The sequence below is a fragment of the Tachyglossus aculeatus genome, chromosome 21 (genome assembly GCF_015852505.1).
Source record: "Tachyglossus aculeatus isolate mTacAcu1 chromosome 21, mTacAcu1.pri, whole genome shotgun sequence".
NCBI classification, from domain to species: domain Eukaryota; kingdom Metazoa; phylum Chordata; class Mammalia; order Monotremata; family Tachyglossidae; genus Tachyglossus; species Tachyglossus aculeatus.
In genome coordinates, this window is record NC_052086.1 from 19,895,583 (window position 1) to 19,913,752 (window position 18,170).

The 18,170-nt window shown below is 49.5% G+C and overlaps 1 protein-coding gene across 1 annotated transcript in view; it reads right to left on the reverse strand.

The window, feature by feature from the left end:
• Positions 1 to 736: 736 nt before the first annotated feature.
• The window catches only part of PES1 (pescadillo ribosomal biogenesis factor 1), a 38,981-nt gene continuing 21,547 nt past the window's right edge, over positions 737 to 18,170 (reverse strand). Inside the window, exons 7-15 of the mRNA XM_038762830.1 lie at positions 8,684 to 8,800; positions 8,405 to 8,482; positions 7,697 to 7,786; positions 7,418 to 7,548; positions 5,020 to 5,145; positions 2,962 to 3,146; positions 2,328 to 2,479; positions 1,937 to 2,098; positions 737 to 1,388 (exon numbers count right to left, since the gene is read on the reverse strand). Coding sequence (XP_038618758.1) covers positions 1,302 to 1,388; positions 1,937 to 2,098; positions 2,328 to 2,479; positions 2,962 to 3,146; positions 5,020 to 5,145; positions 7,418 to 7,548; positions 7,697 to 7,786; positions 8,405 to 8,482; positions 8,684 to 8,800 — 1,128 coding nt within the window. The 3' untranslated portion in view covers positions 737 to 1,301. The remainder of the gene's footprint in view (positions 1,389 to 1,936; positions 2,099 to 2,327; positions 2,480 to 2,961; positions 3,147 to 5,019; positions 5,146 to 7,417; positions 7,549 to 7,696; positions 7,787 to 8,404; positions 8,483 to 8,683; positions 8,801 to 18,170) is intronic.

Genomic DNA, 18,170 nt, shown 5'->3' on the forward strand with positions numbered 1-18,170 from the left:
TTTCAAGATTGGTTCGAGTAGTTCAAAGCCAAACCCAATTGTGATGGTTCTCGTATTGACAGGGAAGCACCTGATCTGGTCTGATTTCTCGCTCTCAGTACGGGCATCTGCCCAAACTGAGCTTTCCGCTGCATGGGAGAAATATACACAACTCCTTGAGGCCACCCCCTTTACAGACGAAGGCCCCTCCCCTTGGCAGCCAGTTCCACCCACTTCCCATTCCAGGCTCTCAGAGTCCCGCGTTTCTCAGGGGTGAACAAGGAAGGTCTCGCAAATCATCAAATATTGACTAAATTTCCCCAGGGTCGGGGCTGGGTACCCACCCCACCCCCGGCTTTTAGGTTTACAGAGTTTAGACAGGGCCCCGCCCCTCAAGGAATTTACAACCCAGGGGAATTCAGGGACTCTGGAACTTCCCAAGGGCCCAGAAGATCCTGAAAACTGCGGTTTGGTTTTGCAGCCCTCCTCCCCCCATCCAAGATTTCTGACGGGAACTTTGCTCAGGGACGACGGCCACTTCCCTGATGTTCTGCCTAAGGGTAAGCCAGGACAACGGGCTGTGGCCCACCTCAGGGCAAAGCCGAGCTGACAGGGAAGCCCGGTCTCCTTTGGGGAGAATCGCCCCTCTCCTGGGGGATCCCGGCTACGCAAATGCGGTGCCCACCACCTGCTGTCAGGGGAGGAGGGCCCTGCGGCACTGAGAGCCTCCCCCCAGGGTAGTCCGTGAACATAAGTTGGCTGCGAAAAAACGGGTGTTTAATAACAATAATCTTTCTGACGTAGAAGATAGACTAGATGCCCCCCAAGGAGGCAGGAGATGCCAAAGACAGGGAGGAGAGGTCAGATCCGGGCTGCCCACGGAATGGCAACAGATCGCTCCGGGTTTCTCCTCTGCCCCTTGGGGCTGGCTTCTCCCGCAGCATTGTCGGGTTACATGAGGACGGGGGGGGAGGGGGCACGAATCCCAATCCTGGTCCCCAGGGAAACGGGCGGCCTGGCATCTCCTCTGCCAGGCCCGTTCGCCATCCTGACCCCAGGCAGGAGCTCCACCCTGGAGCCGCTCGAAGGGAAGGGAAGCGTAAAGCAGGGCCCTCTCCTCATCCCAACCCAACAATGGGGGATGCCCAACAATGGGGGATGCCTGAGGGAGAAGGTCCCCGAGTGTTGTGCACCCCCAGGCTGGATAAGCGCATGTGCTGGGAGAAGGGTGAGCATCCAGGGGCACTGAAGCTGCAGTTGTCGGCTCAGGACCCTGGCACAGTCACCGAATGGGTCCTGGGACCTCTGTGGGCCCTGGGTACTCATTCCCGCCGAGCTTTCTTGGATTTCTTCTTCTCGGATTTCTTCGCCTGGTCATGGGCTTTCCTCTTCTCAGCTAGTTTGTTTGCCTGGGAGGAAGACGGAAGTGACAGGATGGAGAGACAGGTCGGGGGGGAAGGGAAGGGAAAGAAGACACCTCCAAATAACCCCAGGCCTGCGGTGCAGGGCCCCGACTCTCCTCTTACAGATTCCCAATGACCGCCCAAGGGTACTGAGCCCGGCTGCTACAGAGAGAGTGCATTGCCACGGCACCCGCCGGGGGTGGAGATGACCTGCATGGGGTTCTTCTCCTCCTAAGTGAAGCCCAGTCCCCCAGAGCTCAGCGCTTGAGGTCCGCCTCGCGTTGGCCAACCTTACCACAAGGAGACCCTTGGCCCCCACGGTCAATTCCCCAATCCTCATATTAAGACTGCGAACTTGTGGGCAGGAATGTGTCGATCTGTTGTTCCACTGTACTCTCCCAAGCACTTACTACAGTGCTTTGCGCATGGTCCGCACTCAATAAATACAACTGAATGAACGAATGAATGAAAGGGCAGGGGACGCTGCTCACCCCCTCGTTGCTCCCCGACCCCCCACCCCCCGCACTTAATGGGACCAAGACAAAGACACTCACCTCGCGGACTTTGCGTCTCTTGCCAAACATGATCTTCTGGTAAAGGTACTTCTCCCTCTTTTTCATCATCATGATGGCGAGTCTCTTCGCCTCGCTCTCCTCCTCTTGGGCCAGTCGCTGCTTATCCTCCAGTTTCACCGCACCCGCCGTCACTTTCGGGGTCTTGGAAGAGAAACTGAGCCAGTGAGCCCGGGGTCCCCCACAATCAGGCACCCACACGTTCCGCCCTTCGACTGCCCACCGGCCCACAACAGAAGTTCTTCCTGGGACCCCCAGTGCAGTGAGGCCCCGCAGTTCACACGGCAGAGGCAAACCCACATCCCTCAGTCCGGACAAATTCCAACAGGAGAGCCCGGGGTGGGCTTGTTCTCAGAACGCTTGGATCCCATACCTTTCCTTGGGACCTCCGTTCTTCCATCACCTTCAGCCGGGCCTCATCCTCCTTCTCTGAATCATTCTCCTCAACGTCTTCCTCCTTGGAGTCTTCATTCTCTTCTTCATCCTCCTCCTCCTCCTCTTCCTCTTCTTCCTCCTCCTCCACTTCTGCAAAAACACACGGTTGGTCTCCTTAGCTTGGGTGGCGTGAATCAAGGGGCAGAGCACCCTCGATTCCCTGGACACGATACCTCCCACCTCTACTCACCACTCCCTCAACTCACAGGCCCCCATGGGCTGAGACCAGCCCCAGGATGGCGCATTACCACCAAGTTAATGAACCCTTGTAAAATGGACAATAAAACACCCTACCCGCTCCTGTCCCACCTCCACCCAACCTTCAGAGAAGGGCAAGCTTCCAACTCCCAAGGATGAGCTTGGCCAAGGCAGATCCCCAGGATTCCCACATCTCCCCCACATGACCTCTTTCCCAGAGGTCTTTTCAAAGAGGAAAGGTTGAGCCCACCGGAGGGCAAACTGGGAGGAGTGGGAACACTTGGTCGGAGAGTGCTGGGGAAGGGGAGAGGGATTCTTCCTCAAAACTGGGGAGACAAAGAGAGCGCGCTGGCCCCTTGCTGGGCACCAGTTACCTGGGTTCTCGCCTCGCTGCAGGGCCAGGAGTTTCAGTTTTTCGGGCGGGACGTAGTCCCCGTCCTTCTCGGTTACGAAAGGTGACAGGTGCGGGGGTAGGAGCACCCCAGGGAAATAGTCCTCCACCGGAAGGCATAACCGGGCATTGACCGAATCAAACACCCACTGGGGCTGGAGGTAGTACCTGCCGGGCAGATGGGACAATGGACGTTCCCAAAAAGCGCACGGGATACATGATACACAACATTCATTCAGTCGTATTTATTGAGCGCTTACTGTGTGCAGAGCACTGTACTAAGCGCTTGGGAAGTACAAGTTGGCAACACATAGAGACGGTCCCTACCCAACAGTGTGGTTCTTCCCCTCAAGGTGCTTGAGTCAGTCAGACGTTTTTATTGAGCACTTACTGTGTGCACAGCACTGTGTAAAGTGCTTGGGAGAGTTCGATACAACAATAAACAGACACATTCCCTGCCCACAGTGGGCTTAGAGTCTAGAGGAAGACAGCCACCCAGCCACCATAAATTGGTGATGGCACACATCCACAACTCACCAATTGTGGCTAATAGATAGTAATTATTATAGCTGTGATATCTCTTAGGTGCCTACTATGTGTCAAGCACTGTTCTATGCCCTGGGGAATAAATGAGATAAAGATAGTGATTATTATAACTGTGATATCTGCTAGGCGCCTACTATGTGTCAAGCACTGTTCTATGCCCTGGGGAATAAATGAGATAATCAGGTCAGACACAGTACCTGCCCCACATGGGGCTCACAATCTAAGTAAGAAGAAGAGGTATTGAATCCCCATTTTGTAGATGAGGTAACAGGCACAGAGTAGTTAAGGAACTTGCCCAAGGTCACACAGCAGGTATGTGGCAGAGCTGGGTTTAGAACCCAGGTCCTGATTCCCAGGCCTGTGCTCCTTCCACTAAGCCATGCTGCTCCTCTCTCAGAACCCCTCACTGCTCTCCCCTCCTAGACCGTCAGCCTGTTGTGGGCAGGGATTGTCTCTATTTGTTGCTGAACTGTACTTCCCAAGCACTTAGTACAGTGCTCTGCACACGGTAAGCGCTCAATACGACTGAGTGAATGATCACACTTGGCTAAAATCACAGTATAAAAAACTAAATTCCCTAAGAGGGTGAATGATCTAAAACCCACCCTTTGCCCAATCCCTCTCCCAAGCCGGCCTATCCAACACAGAATAGTCTGTTGTCCTTGAGCCCTGAATCTTCCCCTACCTCTCCGTCTCTGGCTTTCCGCACAACTTATTTTCTCCAACTACAATTCTCAAATTCATATACTTTTTCTCTCTCTCTCCGCCCCCTCTTCCCCATGAATTGGAGGTTGAATTTGCATTTTTTAATTTATGTGCATTCAACTTTTCATTACATAATTCGACTATAAAAAGATTGCCCAACAAATATGAGCGACTGGTTCCCTGACGTGAAGACCACGAGGTTCCACTGAAGTGAAGACCACGACTTGGTTTGTTGTTCGGGGTGGTTGGCACCTGTGGTCAGGTTTACTTGTATTTAGCAGGACATGGGTTTAAACGAGCCCATTTAGGACGCTTTCCTGGCTAAAACACAAGCTTGGGAGTCAGGAGACTTGGGTTCTAATCCCGGTTCTGCCACTTGCCTGCTGTGTGACTCTGGGCAAGTTCCTCAATCTCTGGGCCTCAGTTTCATCTGCAAAAATGGGGCGGGGGGGGGGGGGTAGAGTCTCGTTCTCCCGCCCTGACAGACTGTGAGCCCCAGGGAGGACCGAGACTGTTATAGTGTATCTACCTCAGTGCTTTGCATCATTAAAGCACTGCTCAGACCCAATCATTTCCTCTTAAAATGCAACTTTAGCTGTGACAGCCCCATTTCAAGTGTCAACCTAGGCCAGAGCACCTTTAAATTAGCTGGGATAGAGGGAACGGACAGGGCTCTGCTGCATCAGACATTTGAGGGACACGGAGAAACGACAGGGCGAGTGGCCCATTTCATCTTTCCTGCATGCTCATAAACACACACACACACACACCCCCTCAAATTGAAGCTTACCTGCCAATCACAGGTGTCTGCTGTGACGGTCGGTCAACAATCTGATGGGTGATCGAGGGGTCGTCGATGCTATAGGTAGCCCCAATACACAAGGATTTGTCCCAAGACACTTCGCCCCCAAAACTCCTGTGCAGAAAAAGGTGGGATCCTTGAGAAGCTGGCAGGAGGGAAACCTAGGTAGAAGGCTTAATGGCTTGGAAAGGTCTTAAAGGCTGCGGGGCTCCCCGTGTCAGTCTACCTGCTGCTTCGTGTCCGCCAACAGATGGGCAAATGGGGGAGAAAGTGGGGCTGGGGAGGGAGGGAGGGAGAAGCAGAATCTTGCAGAGGCTTGGGATGGACCCGGCAGATGCCAAGCTCGTGGGGCAGGATGGCCACACAGCCAGACCTGGTTGGACCAAGGAGCTGCCTTGACAGCTCCATGTGGGCATCCAAGGCCAGGTCAAACCAAAAATGATCTAAAATGAAGACTGTGAGCCCCCCATGGGACAACCTGATCACCCTGTATCCCCCCCAGCACTTAGAACAGTGCTTCGCACAAAGTAAGCACTTAACAAATGCCATCATTATTATTAAAACACCCTTCTGGGCATTACCGTAGCCCAAAGAACCACTTGCCCCAGAGGCACTATGAAGGATCAGGATTAACAGTATTTTTTTAAGCACCTGCTAGATTCAAAGCAATATATACTAGACGCTTGGGGGAATATACTGAAGAAACTGAAGACACAATCCCTGCACTCAAGAAGCTTGCAATCGCATGGGTGAGATGAGCAGACAAACTGACGAACTGCACCACTTAAAAGAATACAAGATTAGATCTGAATGTATGTGGATAAAATGCGAAAAGGGTGCCCAAGTGGCAGGGGAATGGCATGACTAGGATTCATTCATTCATTCAATCAATCGTATTTACTGAGCACTTACTGTGTGCAGAGCACTGTCACGCTCAATAAATATGACTGAGTGAATGAATGTGGACAGGTGTCAAGTCATCAGAATAAATAGAAATAAAGCTAGATGCACATCATTAACAAAGTAAACAGAATAGTAAATATGTACAAGTAAAATAAATAGAGTAATAAATCTGTACAAACATATATACAGGTGCTGTGGGGAGGGGAAGGAGGTAGGGCAGGGGGGGGATGGGGAGGAGGAGAGGAAAAATGGGGCTCAGTCTGGGAAGGCCTCCTGGAGGAGGTGAGCTCAGTAGGGCTTTGAAGGAAGAAAGAGAGCTAGCTTGGTGGATGTGTGGAGGGATTGGGGTATTAATTAATAATAATAATAGTAATAATGGCATTTATTGAGCACTTACTATGTGCACAGCACTGTTCTAAGTGCTGGGGAGGTTACAAGGCGATCAGGTTGTCCCACGGGGGGCTCGCAGTCTTAATCCCCATTTTCCAGATGAGGTACTGAGGCCCAGAGAAGTGAAGTGACTTGCCCAAAGTCACACAGCTGGCAATTGGTGGAGCCGGGCTATGAACCCATGACCTCTGACTCCAGAGCCCGGGCTCTTCCCACTGAGCCACGCTGCTTCTCTCAAGGAATGTCTGTCTGGCCCAGCTCACTCCCAGATTGGCAGGGCCCCACTACTACTTTGCCACAGTCTCTGCTGGACCCGTTCTGAAGCTGGTAAAGTTTCAGGCTGCTCAAATAATAATAATAATAATAATAATAATAATAATAATAATAATAATAATAATAATAATAATGATGGTATTTGTTAAGCGCTTACTATGTGCAAAGCACTGTTCTGAGCGCTGGGGTAGATACAAGGTGATCAGGTTGTCCCACGGGGGGCTCACGGTCTTAATCCCCATTTTACAGATGAGGGAACTGAGGCCCAGAGAAGTGAAGTGACTTGCCCAAAGTCACACAGCTGACAAGTGGCGGAGCCGGGATTTGAACCCATGACCTCTGATTCCAAAGCCCAGGCTCTCTCCACTGAGCCACGCGGGGGTCGGGGGGGGGGGGAGGGAGCGTGCGTGTGTGTGCGGTGTGTGCGCGCGCATAAGGGGATGGGCAGACGGGAGAGGAGGGGAACTCCACAAATACCAACTGAATGAATGAATGAGGGGGAGGGAATGAGAGAAAAGTGGGCTGTTGCCTGCAAACCACCAGGAATGGAGGCCCCACACCCCTAGGTTCCTGGGCACCTTGGGATTCCCCAATGTCTTCCCCGCAAACGAACCCTAGTCTTCCAGTTCGACCAAACCCCAACACTGCTCAGATTCAGTGCTCTGCACATAGTAAGCGCTCAATAAATACGATTGATGATGATGATGATTCAGCCTCCTGCTCAGAGGACTCAAGGGCACAAGGGGGGCTGGAGGCGACAAAGGGGCGAAGCTGAGGAGCATGTCCCTTTCCGTTCACCTCTCACCCCACCCACACCCACCTAATGATGAAAGCTAGGGCCTCCCGGGGCACCTCCCGGTTCAAGAAGAACTTCAATCCCTCAAACAGTTTCTTGTGCTTCTCCACTGCCAGCTGCTCCTTCCTCTGTTCCTCTTCCTGCTCGCCACTCTCCTGTCGAGACAGAAACGATGAAGGACCCGGGTAAGGAGCTGGCATTCCATGGCTCCCACCCCAAACCCTGCTTAAAGGTAGAGGGCAGGAACGGAAGCATCCACTGGAACCCACGGGCCGGTACAGCCCCCGGCCTGGCTGCTCTTACCCCGTCTAGGGGGAATTCATCCATCTCAGCCTCCTCGTCTGCAGCGGGCACCACCACCCGGGCCAGGCTGGCACTCAGAGCCGACAGTTTCTGAAGAGAAAGGAGGAGGAATGAAAGATGAACTGAGGCGTCCGCAGGGCGGGTGTTCCGGGGGAATGCGGTTTTCCTTGCTCATGGAAGAACGTGGGTTTCGCCTTCCTCCCTGCCGGCCTTCCAGGAAAGGTCTTCCCTAACCAAGGACAGACCTACAGTGATCATTGCTCTAAAGCACAGTTCAGTCAGTAATATATCAAACAAAAATCAATCAAATCACGGTACTCAAGGACTTACCGAGTGCAGGACACTGTACTAAGCGCTTCAGAAAAGGCCTCGACTCTTTGTCCCGTCTGATCTCAGAGGAAACCCCCGGCAGGCCTGGACCTGCTGCTCTACAGAAAGACTAAGAACAGCTGTGCTCACAGGGCCGGAGGGAGTCTACAAAACATCTGCTGTGAGATCTTGGCCAAGTCACTTCCCTGTGCCTCAGTTACCTCATCTGAAAAATGGGGACTGAGACTGGGAGCCCCACATGGGGCAGGGACTGCGTCCAACCTGAATTGCTTGTATATATCCCAGCACTTAGTACAGTGCCTGGCACACAATAAGCACTTAACGAATACCACAATTACTATTATTAAAAGGATCCCGCTGGTCTCCCAGTGGTCTCACCTCCAAGAAGCTCTCGGAGTCCATAGCGTATGCCTCTTCTTCAACCTTCTTCTGCCCTGCTTCTAGGTAGCCCTCAAGCTGGAAAAAAAGGGAGAGCATGATAGCGACAGCAGCCCAGACTCCCCTGTTGGGAAGGAAGAGACCCTGACACATTCGCTTTTAGAGTCCAGTATCTTACCCAGAGTCCTCCTTAAGGGGCCCAGCTCCTTCAAGTGGGGAGCTGATGGGCAGGGTTGGACTCTTGAGATCTGGATCCTAGGCCGCGCGGGTACACCTTACCTTGGGAGGATACTGGAGGTTGAGTTTCTGATAGAGGCGGAAGTTGACGAAGCCCAGGAGGGTGGTGTAGAACTCTGTGAAGGTGGCCATGACCCTGTAATCCACATCTGTCGGGTGCTGAGAGGGAAGAGGGGGTTAATTAGCAGCAGAAGGGAGGCTTACAGGACTGGGAAGGAAGAGGAAAGACCTGGGGTTGGGGGGCTGCCACAGGAGCCCCCCAAACACACCCCCGAGGGACCCACCAGGTCATTATATTCCCTGAGCAACTGAGAAAGGGATCTCTCGCCTCCTCTCTAAATCCACTCTCTCCACCTGTGTTTCTAACCCCACTCCTCTCTAATCTTCTTAAAACACTCCCCCCTTCCCTCCTCGCCTGCCATCTTCAACCATTCACAGTTCCAGTGGCTTCTTACCCACTGCTTTCAAACACGCTTACGTATCCCCATCCTAAAAAAACCCTCCCTTGGACCCCTGAGGCTCCCTCCAATTAGCACCAACTTCCTCCTACCATTCCTCTCCAAAATTCTCGAGTGGTTTATACTTGCCGTCTCTACATCCTCTCCTCAATCCCCTCCAATCTGCCTTCCGCCCCCTTCAATCTACAGACACAACACTCTCTAACGTCACCAGTGACTTTCTTCTTGCCAAATCCAGAGGCCTCTGTTCTATCCTAATCCTCCTAGGCATCTCAGCCACCTTCGACACTGCAGACATTTTAGAAACTTTATCCAACCTTGGCTTCACTAACACTTCCCTTTCTTAGTCCTCCCCTTATCTCTCTCACTGTTCCTTCCCGGTTTCTCTCCAACAGTGGGGGTCCCTCAAGGCTCAGTTCTAAGTCCCCTTCTATTCTCCATCTATACTCACTCCCTTGGAGAACTCATTTGCTTCCAGCTCTATGTGGATGACTCCCAAATCTACGTCTCCAGCTCTGACCTCTCTTTCTCTGCAATCTCGCATTCCCCTCCTGTCTTTGGGATATCTCCACCTGGGTAGCCCACCAACAGCTCAAGCGCTTAGTACTGTGCTCTGCACAGAGTAAGGGCTCAATAAATACCACTGAGGATACCTCAAACTTAACCTGCTAGAACTGAACTCCGTACCTTCTCCCCCAAATCCTGTCCTCGCCATCTTTCCCATCACTGAAGGCAATACCACTATCCTCCCTACCTTACAAGCCTGGATCTTTGGTGTTGCCTTCAGGTCATCTCTCTCATTCGACCCTTATATTCAATCTGCCACTCAATCCTGCCAGCTGTATCTTCACAGCACGGCTAAAGCGCACCCTTTTCTCTCCATCCAAACTGCTACAATGCTGATCCAACCACTTAATCTTTAAGACTGTGAGCACACTGTTGGGTAGGGACTGTACAGGTTGCCAACTTGTACTTCCCAAGCGCTTAGTACAGTGCTCTGCACACAGTAAGCGCTCAATAAATATGATTGATTGATTAATCTATCCCGTCTTGACTACTGAATCTGCTTCCTCATTGTGCTCTGCCTCCCATCTCTCCAGTCCGTACTTCACTCTGCTGCATGGATGACTTTTCAACAAAAACTTTCAGTCATTGTCTCCCCACTCAGGAATCTCCAACTGCTGCCCATCCAACTCCACATCAAATAGAAACTCCTTACCAATGGCTTTAAACACTCAATCAGCTCTCCTCATCCTACATTACCTCACTGATTTCCAACTACAATCCAGCCCTCACACTTGACTCTCTAGTTCCGACTTCATTCAATCGTATTGACTGAGCGCTTACTGTGTGCAGAGCACTATACTACGCACTTGGAAAGTACAATTCGGCAACAGACAGAGACAGTCCCTACCCAACAACAGGCTCACAGTCTACAAGGGGGAGATGGACAAAAAAAAAAACAAAACAAGATAATCATGGTATCTGTTAAGCACTTAACCTGTGTCCAACACTGTTCTAAGCACTGGGGTAGATACAAGATAATCAAGTTGGACACAGTCCCTGCCCCACATGCGGCTCACAGTTTCAATTCCCATTGTACAGGTAAGGTAACTGAGGCACAGAGAAGTGAAGTGACTTGCCCAAGGTCACACAGCAGACAAGTGGCAGAGCCAGGAATAAAGACCGGGTCCTTCTGCTTTTCAGGCCTGTGCTCTATCCATTAGGCCACGCTGCTTCTCATCTACATGTAGATATCCTATGGAAGGAGTCGGGCAAATTTTCCATTTCTTCTGAGAATCTCATTTCCCTTCTTTTACTGGCAACTGACCTTTCCCTCCTATCAAAATTAGGGTTATCCTGATGGTATATTCACAACATTACTTGGACTTGAAATATACTGCATTTTCTGCTGTGAATTCTGGATGGAATAAAGGGGAGAGGCATCCACTATTCCCCCAAGAACTCCAGCTGCAACAAACTCCAGGAACATTTTGCTCACGATATCAAAAGGTTACCATCTGCACAAATCTGATTGCATTTATCATGTGATGTACCAAAAATAATTTGTTTCTTTCACACTAAATGTATGTTGACATGAGATGAAATAGCAATCACCTTGTAGTATCCCCCCAACCAAAACTTTTGTTTTTTGATCATTTTCTTTTGGGGGCGCCTTACTATATTTCCAAAAAGAACCACCCAATTGCAATTTTCAGCGTGAAAGAGTCCACCAACATCGACTTTTAAGCTGCTTCACACGACAGAGTAACAGGCTTTGCTGGAAGCCCAGGGGCTTACTACAAAAATTTCCAAATGAGAAAATCAGATGTCTTTGCACAAAGAAAACCAGACTTTAATTTAAGACGTAATAGTGTTTAAAAAGTGGGTATTTCCCTGACTTTTTTGTAACAAATACCAAGCTATCGGAAACAGAGCTTAGTCAGGTTCTGAGAACATGGTCTTCTGAAAGATTGATGTACGGCCCAAAACAAGAAACTACTGATACTGTGAGCAAAAAATTGAACAACAGCTAATGCTTCCACAGCCACACATCCAATTAATACATGTTAAGTTAATGACATCTTCTGGGCAGCCCTCCTCTCTCCTAATACCAGGGAAGCAGTGTGGCCTAGTGGAAAGAGCACAGACCCGGGAGTCGGAGGATCTGGGTTCCAATCCCGGCTCAGTCACCCGTCCACTGTGTGACCTTGGGCAAGTCACCTCAGGTTCTCCCTGCCTCAGTTACCTCATCTGCAAAATGGAGATTAAATCTCACTCCCTCCTAGACTGTGAGCCTCAAGTGGGACAGGGGCTGTGTCCAAACTGATTATCTTGTATCTACCCCAGCGCCTAGTACAGTATCTGGGACATAGTAAGTGCTTAACAAATACCATAAAAATATGAGGAGACAAGCTATATTTAGTTCATATTCTCTGTGCCTAGGCTTCAGTCAGGCAGAATGCTTGGAGGTGGACTCCACTTCACTGGAGGAGGGGTCCAGCCCATTCCTTACTTCGTCCTGGGAGAGGTTTCAGGGTTTTGACTAAGTGTATCTCTCCCTGTCTCCCCACAGTAAACTTGTCTTCCAGCTCCAAGCTTTGAGCAGGGGGTGGAGTGGGTGAAATACTAAATTGGGTGCGGTTAATAACACTTTGGGGAAAAAAAAAATTCACAGTGATTTAGACAAATCGTTCAAATGATCCTACAAATGGAATGAAATTCAATAGAGACAAGCACAATGTAGTACAGTTTAGTATATTTAAAAAAAGCTAATAAATGGGCTCTAGTTGACCAGAAGCTAAAAATGAGTCAGCAACCCTGTTATTAAATAAACCAAAACAACACTGGGAATTTCATTTGCAAGGAGTTGAGGACATAATCTTTCCTTCCTGGTCATTTTGGGAAATATGAACACCTTACTGCAACTGGCTCAGAGAAAGCAGTAGCTCACGATTGCCCTTCAGGTGTTGTACAAGATGAAAAGGATTGGCATTGGTTTGGGCAAAACGTTATTTTAAAGTCATCATCATCATCAATCGTATTTATTGAGCGCTTACTATGTGCAGAGCACTGTACTAAGCGCTTGGGAAGTACAAATTGGCAACATATAGAGACAGTCCCTACCCAACAGTGGGCTCACAGTCTAAAAGTCCTGGGAAGAGGTACAGGATATTGAATCAGAGCCTGACTCTGGCCCACAGGGGACTGGTAATCTAAAAGCTTGGAGGAAGAGACACATGGGGAAAGAAATAACTGGGCAAATTCAATTTTTAAAACTCAATAACAAAAAAGAAGGAAAGCCACAAATACCTTGCTGCTGGAAGGGAATAGTCCTTAGGTTCCTCAGGGCTCTGGGCAGGGCCATCATTATTACTATTATTATGGTATTTGTTAAGCACTTACTATGTGCCAGGCACTATAAGTGCTGAGGTACTGTACTAAGGCCACCCTTGGAAAAAAACAAGTTCGTGATAGAGGAAGTGCCTTTTACTTCCCAAATCAGAGACGGGATTAACGTTCTAAATGTCCACAATTACTCTCCCCACCTTCAAAACCTTATGAAAGGTACATCTTCTCCAAGAGGCCTTGCCTAAGCCCTCCTTTTCTCTTTTCCCACTCCCTTCTGTGTCATCCTCACTTGCTCCCTTTATTCATCACGTCCCCCCCCCCCCCGACTCACAGCACTTATGTACATATCTGTAATTTATTGATTTATATTAATGTCTGTCTCCCCGTCCCCCAAGACTGTAAGCTCACTGTGGACAGGAATGGGTCTGTTTATTGTTCTACTGTACTCTCCCAAGCACTCAGTACAGTGCTCTGCACACAGTAAGCACTCAGTAAATGTGAGCGCTGTCCCATTCCTGTGGGAATGGATTCTTCTCCATAATATTAATAATTGTGGTATTGGTTAAGCGCTTACTATGTGCCAAGCAAGTGCTGGAGTGGATATGAGCCAATTGGGTAGGACACAGCCAATGTCCCATGTGGGGCTCATAATTTCAATCCCCATTTTACAGATGAGGCAACTAAGGCCCAGAGAAGTGAAGCGACCTGCCGAAGGTCACACAGCAGACAAGTGGCGGAGCCGGGACTAGAACCCATGACCCTCGCACTCCCAGGCTTGTGCTCTATCCACTACGCCATGCTGCTTCCTTGTTCTATTGTAGTCTCCCAAGCGCCTAGTTCAGTGCTCTGCATGCAGTAAATATGATTAAGTGAATGAATTCTTCCAGCCCCACTCCTGTGGGAATGGATCCTTCTCCATGACAATGGTAGGTGGGGGAAGAGGGTTTGAAGAAGCTTTGGTCAGGTCACTGTTCCTGCCCCCTCATCCCCCAGACCCAAAAGTGAGAATTTGTCGGCTGCCGTGCCTTCGGGCCCAGCCTCTGCCCAAACCACTAAAATTGTGGACTGGGTTGCAACTTGGTCCCCAGGCTATTTCTCTCTATCTAACAGAAATGGCCATTTGTTATTTTGATGCCCTAACTGTGAGTCGGGGAATTTTATTTCCTTGACAGAATGCTGAACAGCTCATCGGAATGCTTCCGTGATTTACTCCCGGCTTGTGTAAGATCCGTGAGGTGCATCAATGGCCCTGATTATTTTGTTTTGTTATTGTGATGATGAATGACAAGTAGTATGACAAGCAATACTAATAGCACTCATAAAATGATCCCGGCTCTGTCATCTCCTACTGTAACTCCCTATATCCATAAAGCCTTTATGCCTCTGCCAAAGTCAGGGGCTTGCTCTCTGTGCGCCTCATCTCATAATAATAATAATAATAATAATAATGATAATGGCATTTATTAAGTGCTTACTTTGTGCGAATAATAATAATAATAATAATTGGCATTTGTTAAGCGCTTACTATGTGCAAAGCACTGCTCTAAGCGCTGGGGAGGTTACAAGGTGATCAAGTTGTCCCACGGGGGGCTCACAGTCCTAATCCCCCATTTTACAGATGAGGTAACTGAGGCACACAGAAGTGAAGTGACTTGCCCAAAGTCACACAGCTGACAATTGGCAGAGCCAGGATCTGAACCCATGACCTCTGACTCATCCACCTTGCTGCCGACCCCTTTCCTACAGCCTCCCTCTGGCCCAGAAGTCCCTCCCCTGACATGATGATGGTATTTGTTAAGCACTATGTGCCAAGCACTGTTGATGATGGTATTTGTTAAGCACTTACTATGTGCCAAGCACTGTTCTAAGCGCTGGGGTAGATACCAGGTAAACAGGTTGTCCCACGTGGGGCTCACAGTCTTAATCCCCATTTTACAGATGAGGGAGCTGAGGAACAGAGAAGTTAAGCAAGTGGCCCAAAGTCACACAGCTGACGAATAACAGACCCAGGATTAGAACCCATGACCTCTGACTCCCAAGCCCGCGCTCTTTCCACTAAGCCACGCTGCTAGCCCGTTGTTGGGTAGGGACCGTCTCTATATGTTGCCAACTTGTACTTTCCAAGCGCTTAGTACAGTGCTCTGCACACAGTAAGCGCTCAATAAATATAATTGAATGAATATATAGCAGACCATCATTCTCCCCATCTTCAAGGCCTTATTCAAGTCACATCTCCTCCAAAAGGCTTTCCCTGATTAAGCTTTCTTTTTCCCGGCTCCTTCTCCCTTCTGCGTCGCCTGTGCATTCGGATCTGTGACCTTTGGTCACTTGCTGCTCGCCCCACCCTCAACCCCTCATGTACATATCTTTAAATCGCAAACTACAAATTATATATTTACATTAATGTCAGTCTTGCCCTCTAGACTCTAAGTGCGTGCATTCAATCGTATTTATTGCACACTGTACTAAGTTCATGGGACAGTGCAATATAACACCACACATTCCTGCCCAGAACGAGTTCACAGTCTAGAGATGGGCTCGCATGTGCTCAGGGAACGTGTCCACCAACACTGTTGTATAATAATAATAATAATAATTATAATAATGACATTTTTTAAGCACTTACTATGTGCCAAGCACTATTCTAAGTACTGAGGTAGATACAAAGTAATCAGGTTGTCCCATGTAGGGCTCACGGTCTCAATCCCCATTTTACAGATGAGCTAACTGAGGCACAGAGAAGCGAAGTGACCTGCCCAAAGTCACACAGCAGACAAGTGGCGGAGACGGGATTAGAGCTCATGACCTGATTCCCAAGCCCGGGCTCTTTCCACTGAGCCACGCTGCTTCTCTCCCAAGACCTTAAATACAGTACTCTGTATTGACAATGATGATGAAGAAAAGGACTCAAGTGTAAGGGAAGCAGCGTGGCTCAGTGGGAAGAGCCCGGGCTTTGGAGTCAGAGGTCGTGGGTTCAAATCCCGGCTCCGCCAATTGCCAGCTGTGTGACTTTGGACAAGTCACTTCACTTCTCTGTGCCTCAGCTCATCTGTAAAATGGGGATTGAGACCGTGAGCCCCACATGGGACAACCAGATTACCTTGTATCTACCCCAGTACTTAGAATAGTGCTTGGCACACAGTAAGTGCTTAAAAAATGCCATCATTATTATGGCCTGTTACCTCATCTGTCAAATGGGGATTAAAACTGTGAGCCCCACGTGGGACAACCTGATCACCTTGTAGCCCCTCCAGCGCTTAGAACAGTGCTTCGCTTAACAAATGCAATCATTATTATTATTATTACAAGCAAATCGGGATGGACACAGTCCCAGTCCCATGTGGGGCTCACTGGCTCAATCCCCATTCTACAGATGAGGTAACTGAGACAAAGAGAAGTAAAGTGACTTGCCCAAGATCACAGAGCTGACAAGCGGCGGAGAAAGGATTAGAACCCACGACCTTCCGACTCTCAGGCCTGTGTTTTACCCATTACGCCCGGCCGCTTCTCAAGAGCCCAGGACCTGCTGCCTGGAAGTGCACATTTGTGCAGCCTCTCTGATGACAAACTATTCATTCAATCGTAGAGGGAATCAACAGGAAAATACAAGTTACCGCGGAAGAGTCCAGAAAACAAGATGGGGCCCTCTCAGAGAAAGCATCCAGAGAACAGGGAAGTGACTCCTTAAATCCAGAGAAAGACACGGTGTAGGCTCACCCTTCCCTCGTCATTGGGATTGCTCTATTCTACGGCAGGAAAAGCAGAGCAAAGTGGAGCTCAGGATCTAGTCAGTTGATTTTGAGCACCTACTCGGCGTGGAGTGCTATACTAGACATCTGGGAAGTAGATGTGGAAAGAGCACGGGCTTTGAAGTCGGAGGCCATGGGTTCAAATCCAGGCTTCGCCAATTGTCAGCTGTGTGACTTTGGGCAAGTCACTTAACTTCTCTGGGCCTCAGTTCCGTCCTCTGTAAAATGGGGATGAAGACTGTGAGCCTCCCGTGGGACAACCTGATCACCCTGTAACCTCCCCAGGGCTGAGAACAGTGCTTTGCACATAATAAGTGCTTAATAAATGCCATTATTATTATTAAGAATCAAATGGAGGAAACAAGGCACACGATGTGGAAAATGAATACGATCATCCCTTGCTATGTGCGGGTGACTGGTTACAGAAGCTCCCGCAAGACGATTAACCCTAAATTTCATCGGCCTGGCCAGCCAGCCGCTGACGGGGCAGGGGCTGGTGACCAAAGAAAAGGCAGACGGCGGGGTCTGGGATGGGGCCGGATTCTATTCCAACCGTGAGTTTGGGTAGGCCCGACTGCAAAGGCCCAAATCCAAAATCGCCATGGGACTGACTAAACTATTCTCATACTCTTTAAAATATGAGCAGTAATAATAATTACAATGGCATTTATTAAGAGCTTACTACGTGCAAAGCACTGTTCTAAGCGCATTGAAAGCAAGAGAGACGAGTGTGAGCGATGGTTAAAAGATGTGCTTGGGATAAGTCAACAAACAGATGAGGTGAGAGGAAACGAGCTGACGGCGAGCCTTGAAGCCGAAGGCCAGTACCTCTGCTTAGAAGAAATGAGCAATTATTAATAATAACTGGAATATGACTATGACTGTATTTTTCCAAGATACTTTCACACCAGGTACTTCAGTCTGTCCTCTTAATGGGCAGTCAGTCGATCGTATTCACTGAGCGCTTACCGTGTGCAGAGCGTTGTCCTAAGCGCCTGGGAGAATTCAATACACCAGACACACTCACTGCCCACAACGAGCGTACAGTCTTTTACAGCTGGTCCCACCTTACACTTGAGATCACTGAGACCCAAGGAGGTTATGTGACTTCATGAAGACCACAAGGCAGGGAGCGCAGCTGATAAGGCAGCGCCGAGAAACTGAAGAGGGGAGAGACTTGAGGTAGACCAGTGCAGAGGTGGTGGTCCTTTGAAGCCCACATTATTTGCCTCTCCCACCCCCTCCAGATTCTTGCAGCCGTCATCTGCCGCCCCCCACCACCCCCGGCCCCACCTCCAACTTCTTTAACGATTTTGACCCTTCCTCACCTTCCTTCTCTCCTTTTCCATGCCCACTCTGATCCTTGGAGACTTCAACATCCTCATGGATATCCCTGGTGACGACTCTGCCACCCGCCTTCTATCTCTCCTTGATGCTGCGAACCTCTTGCTCCACCCCACCTCGCCCACT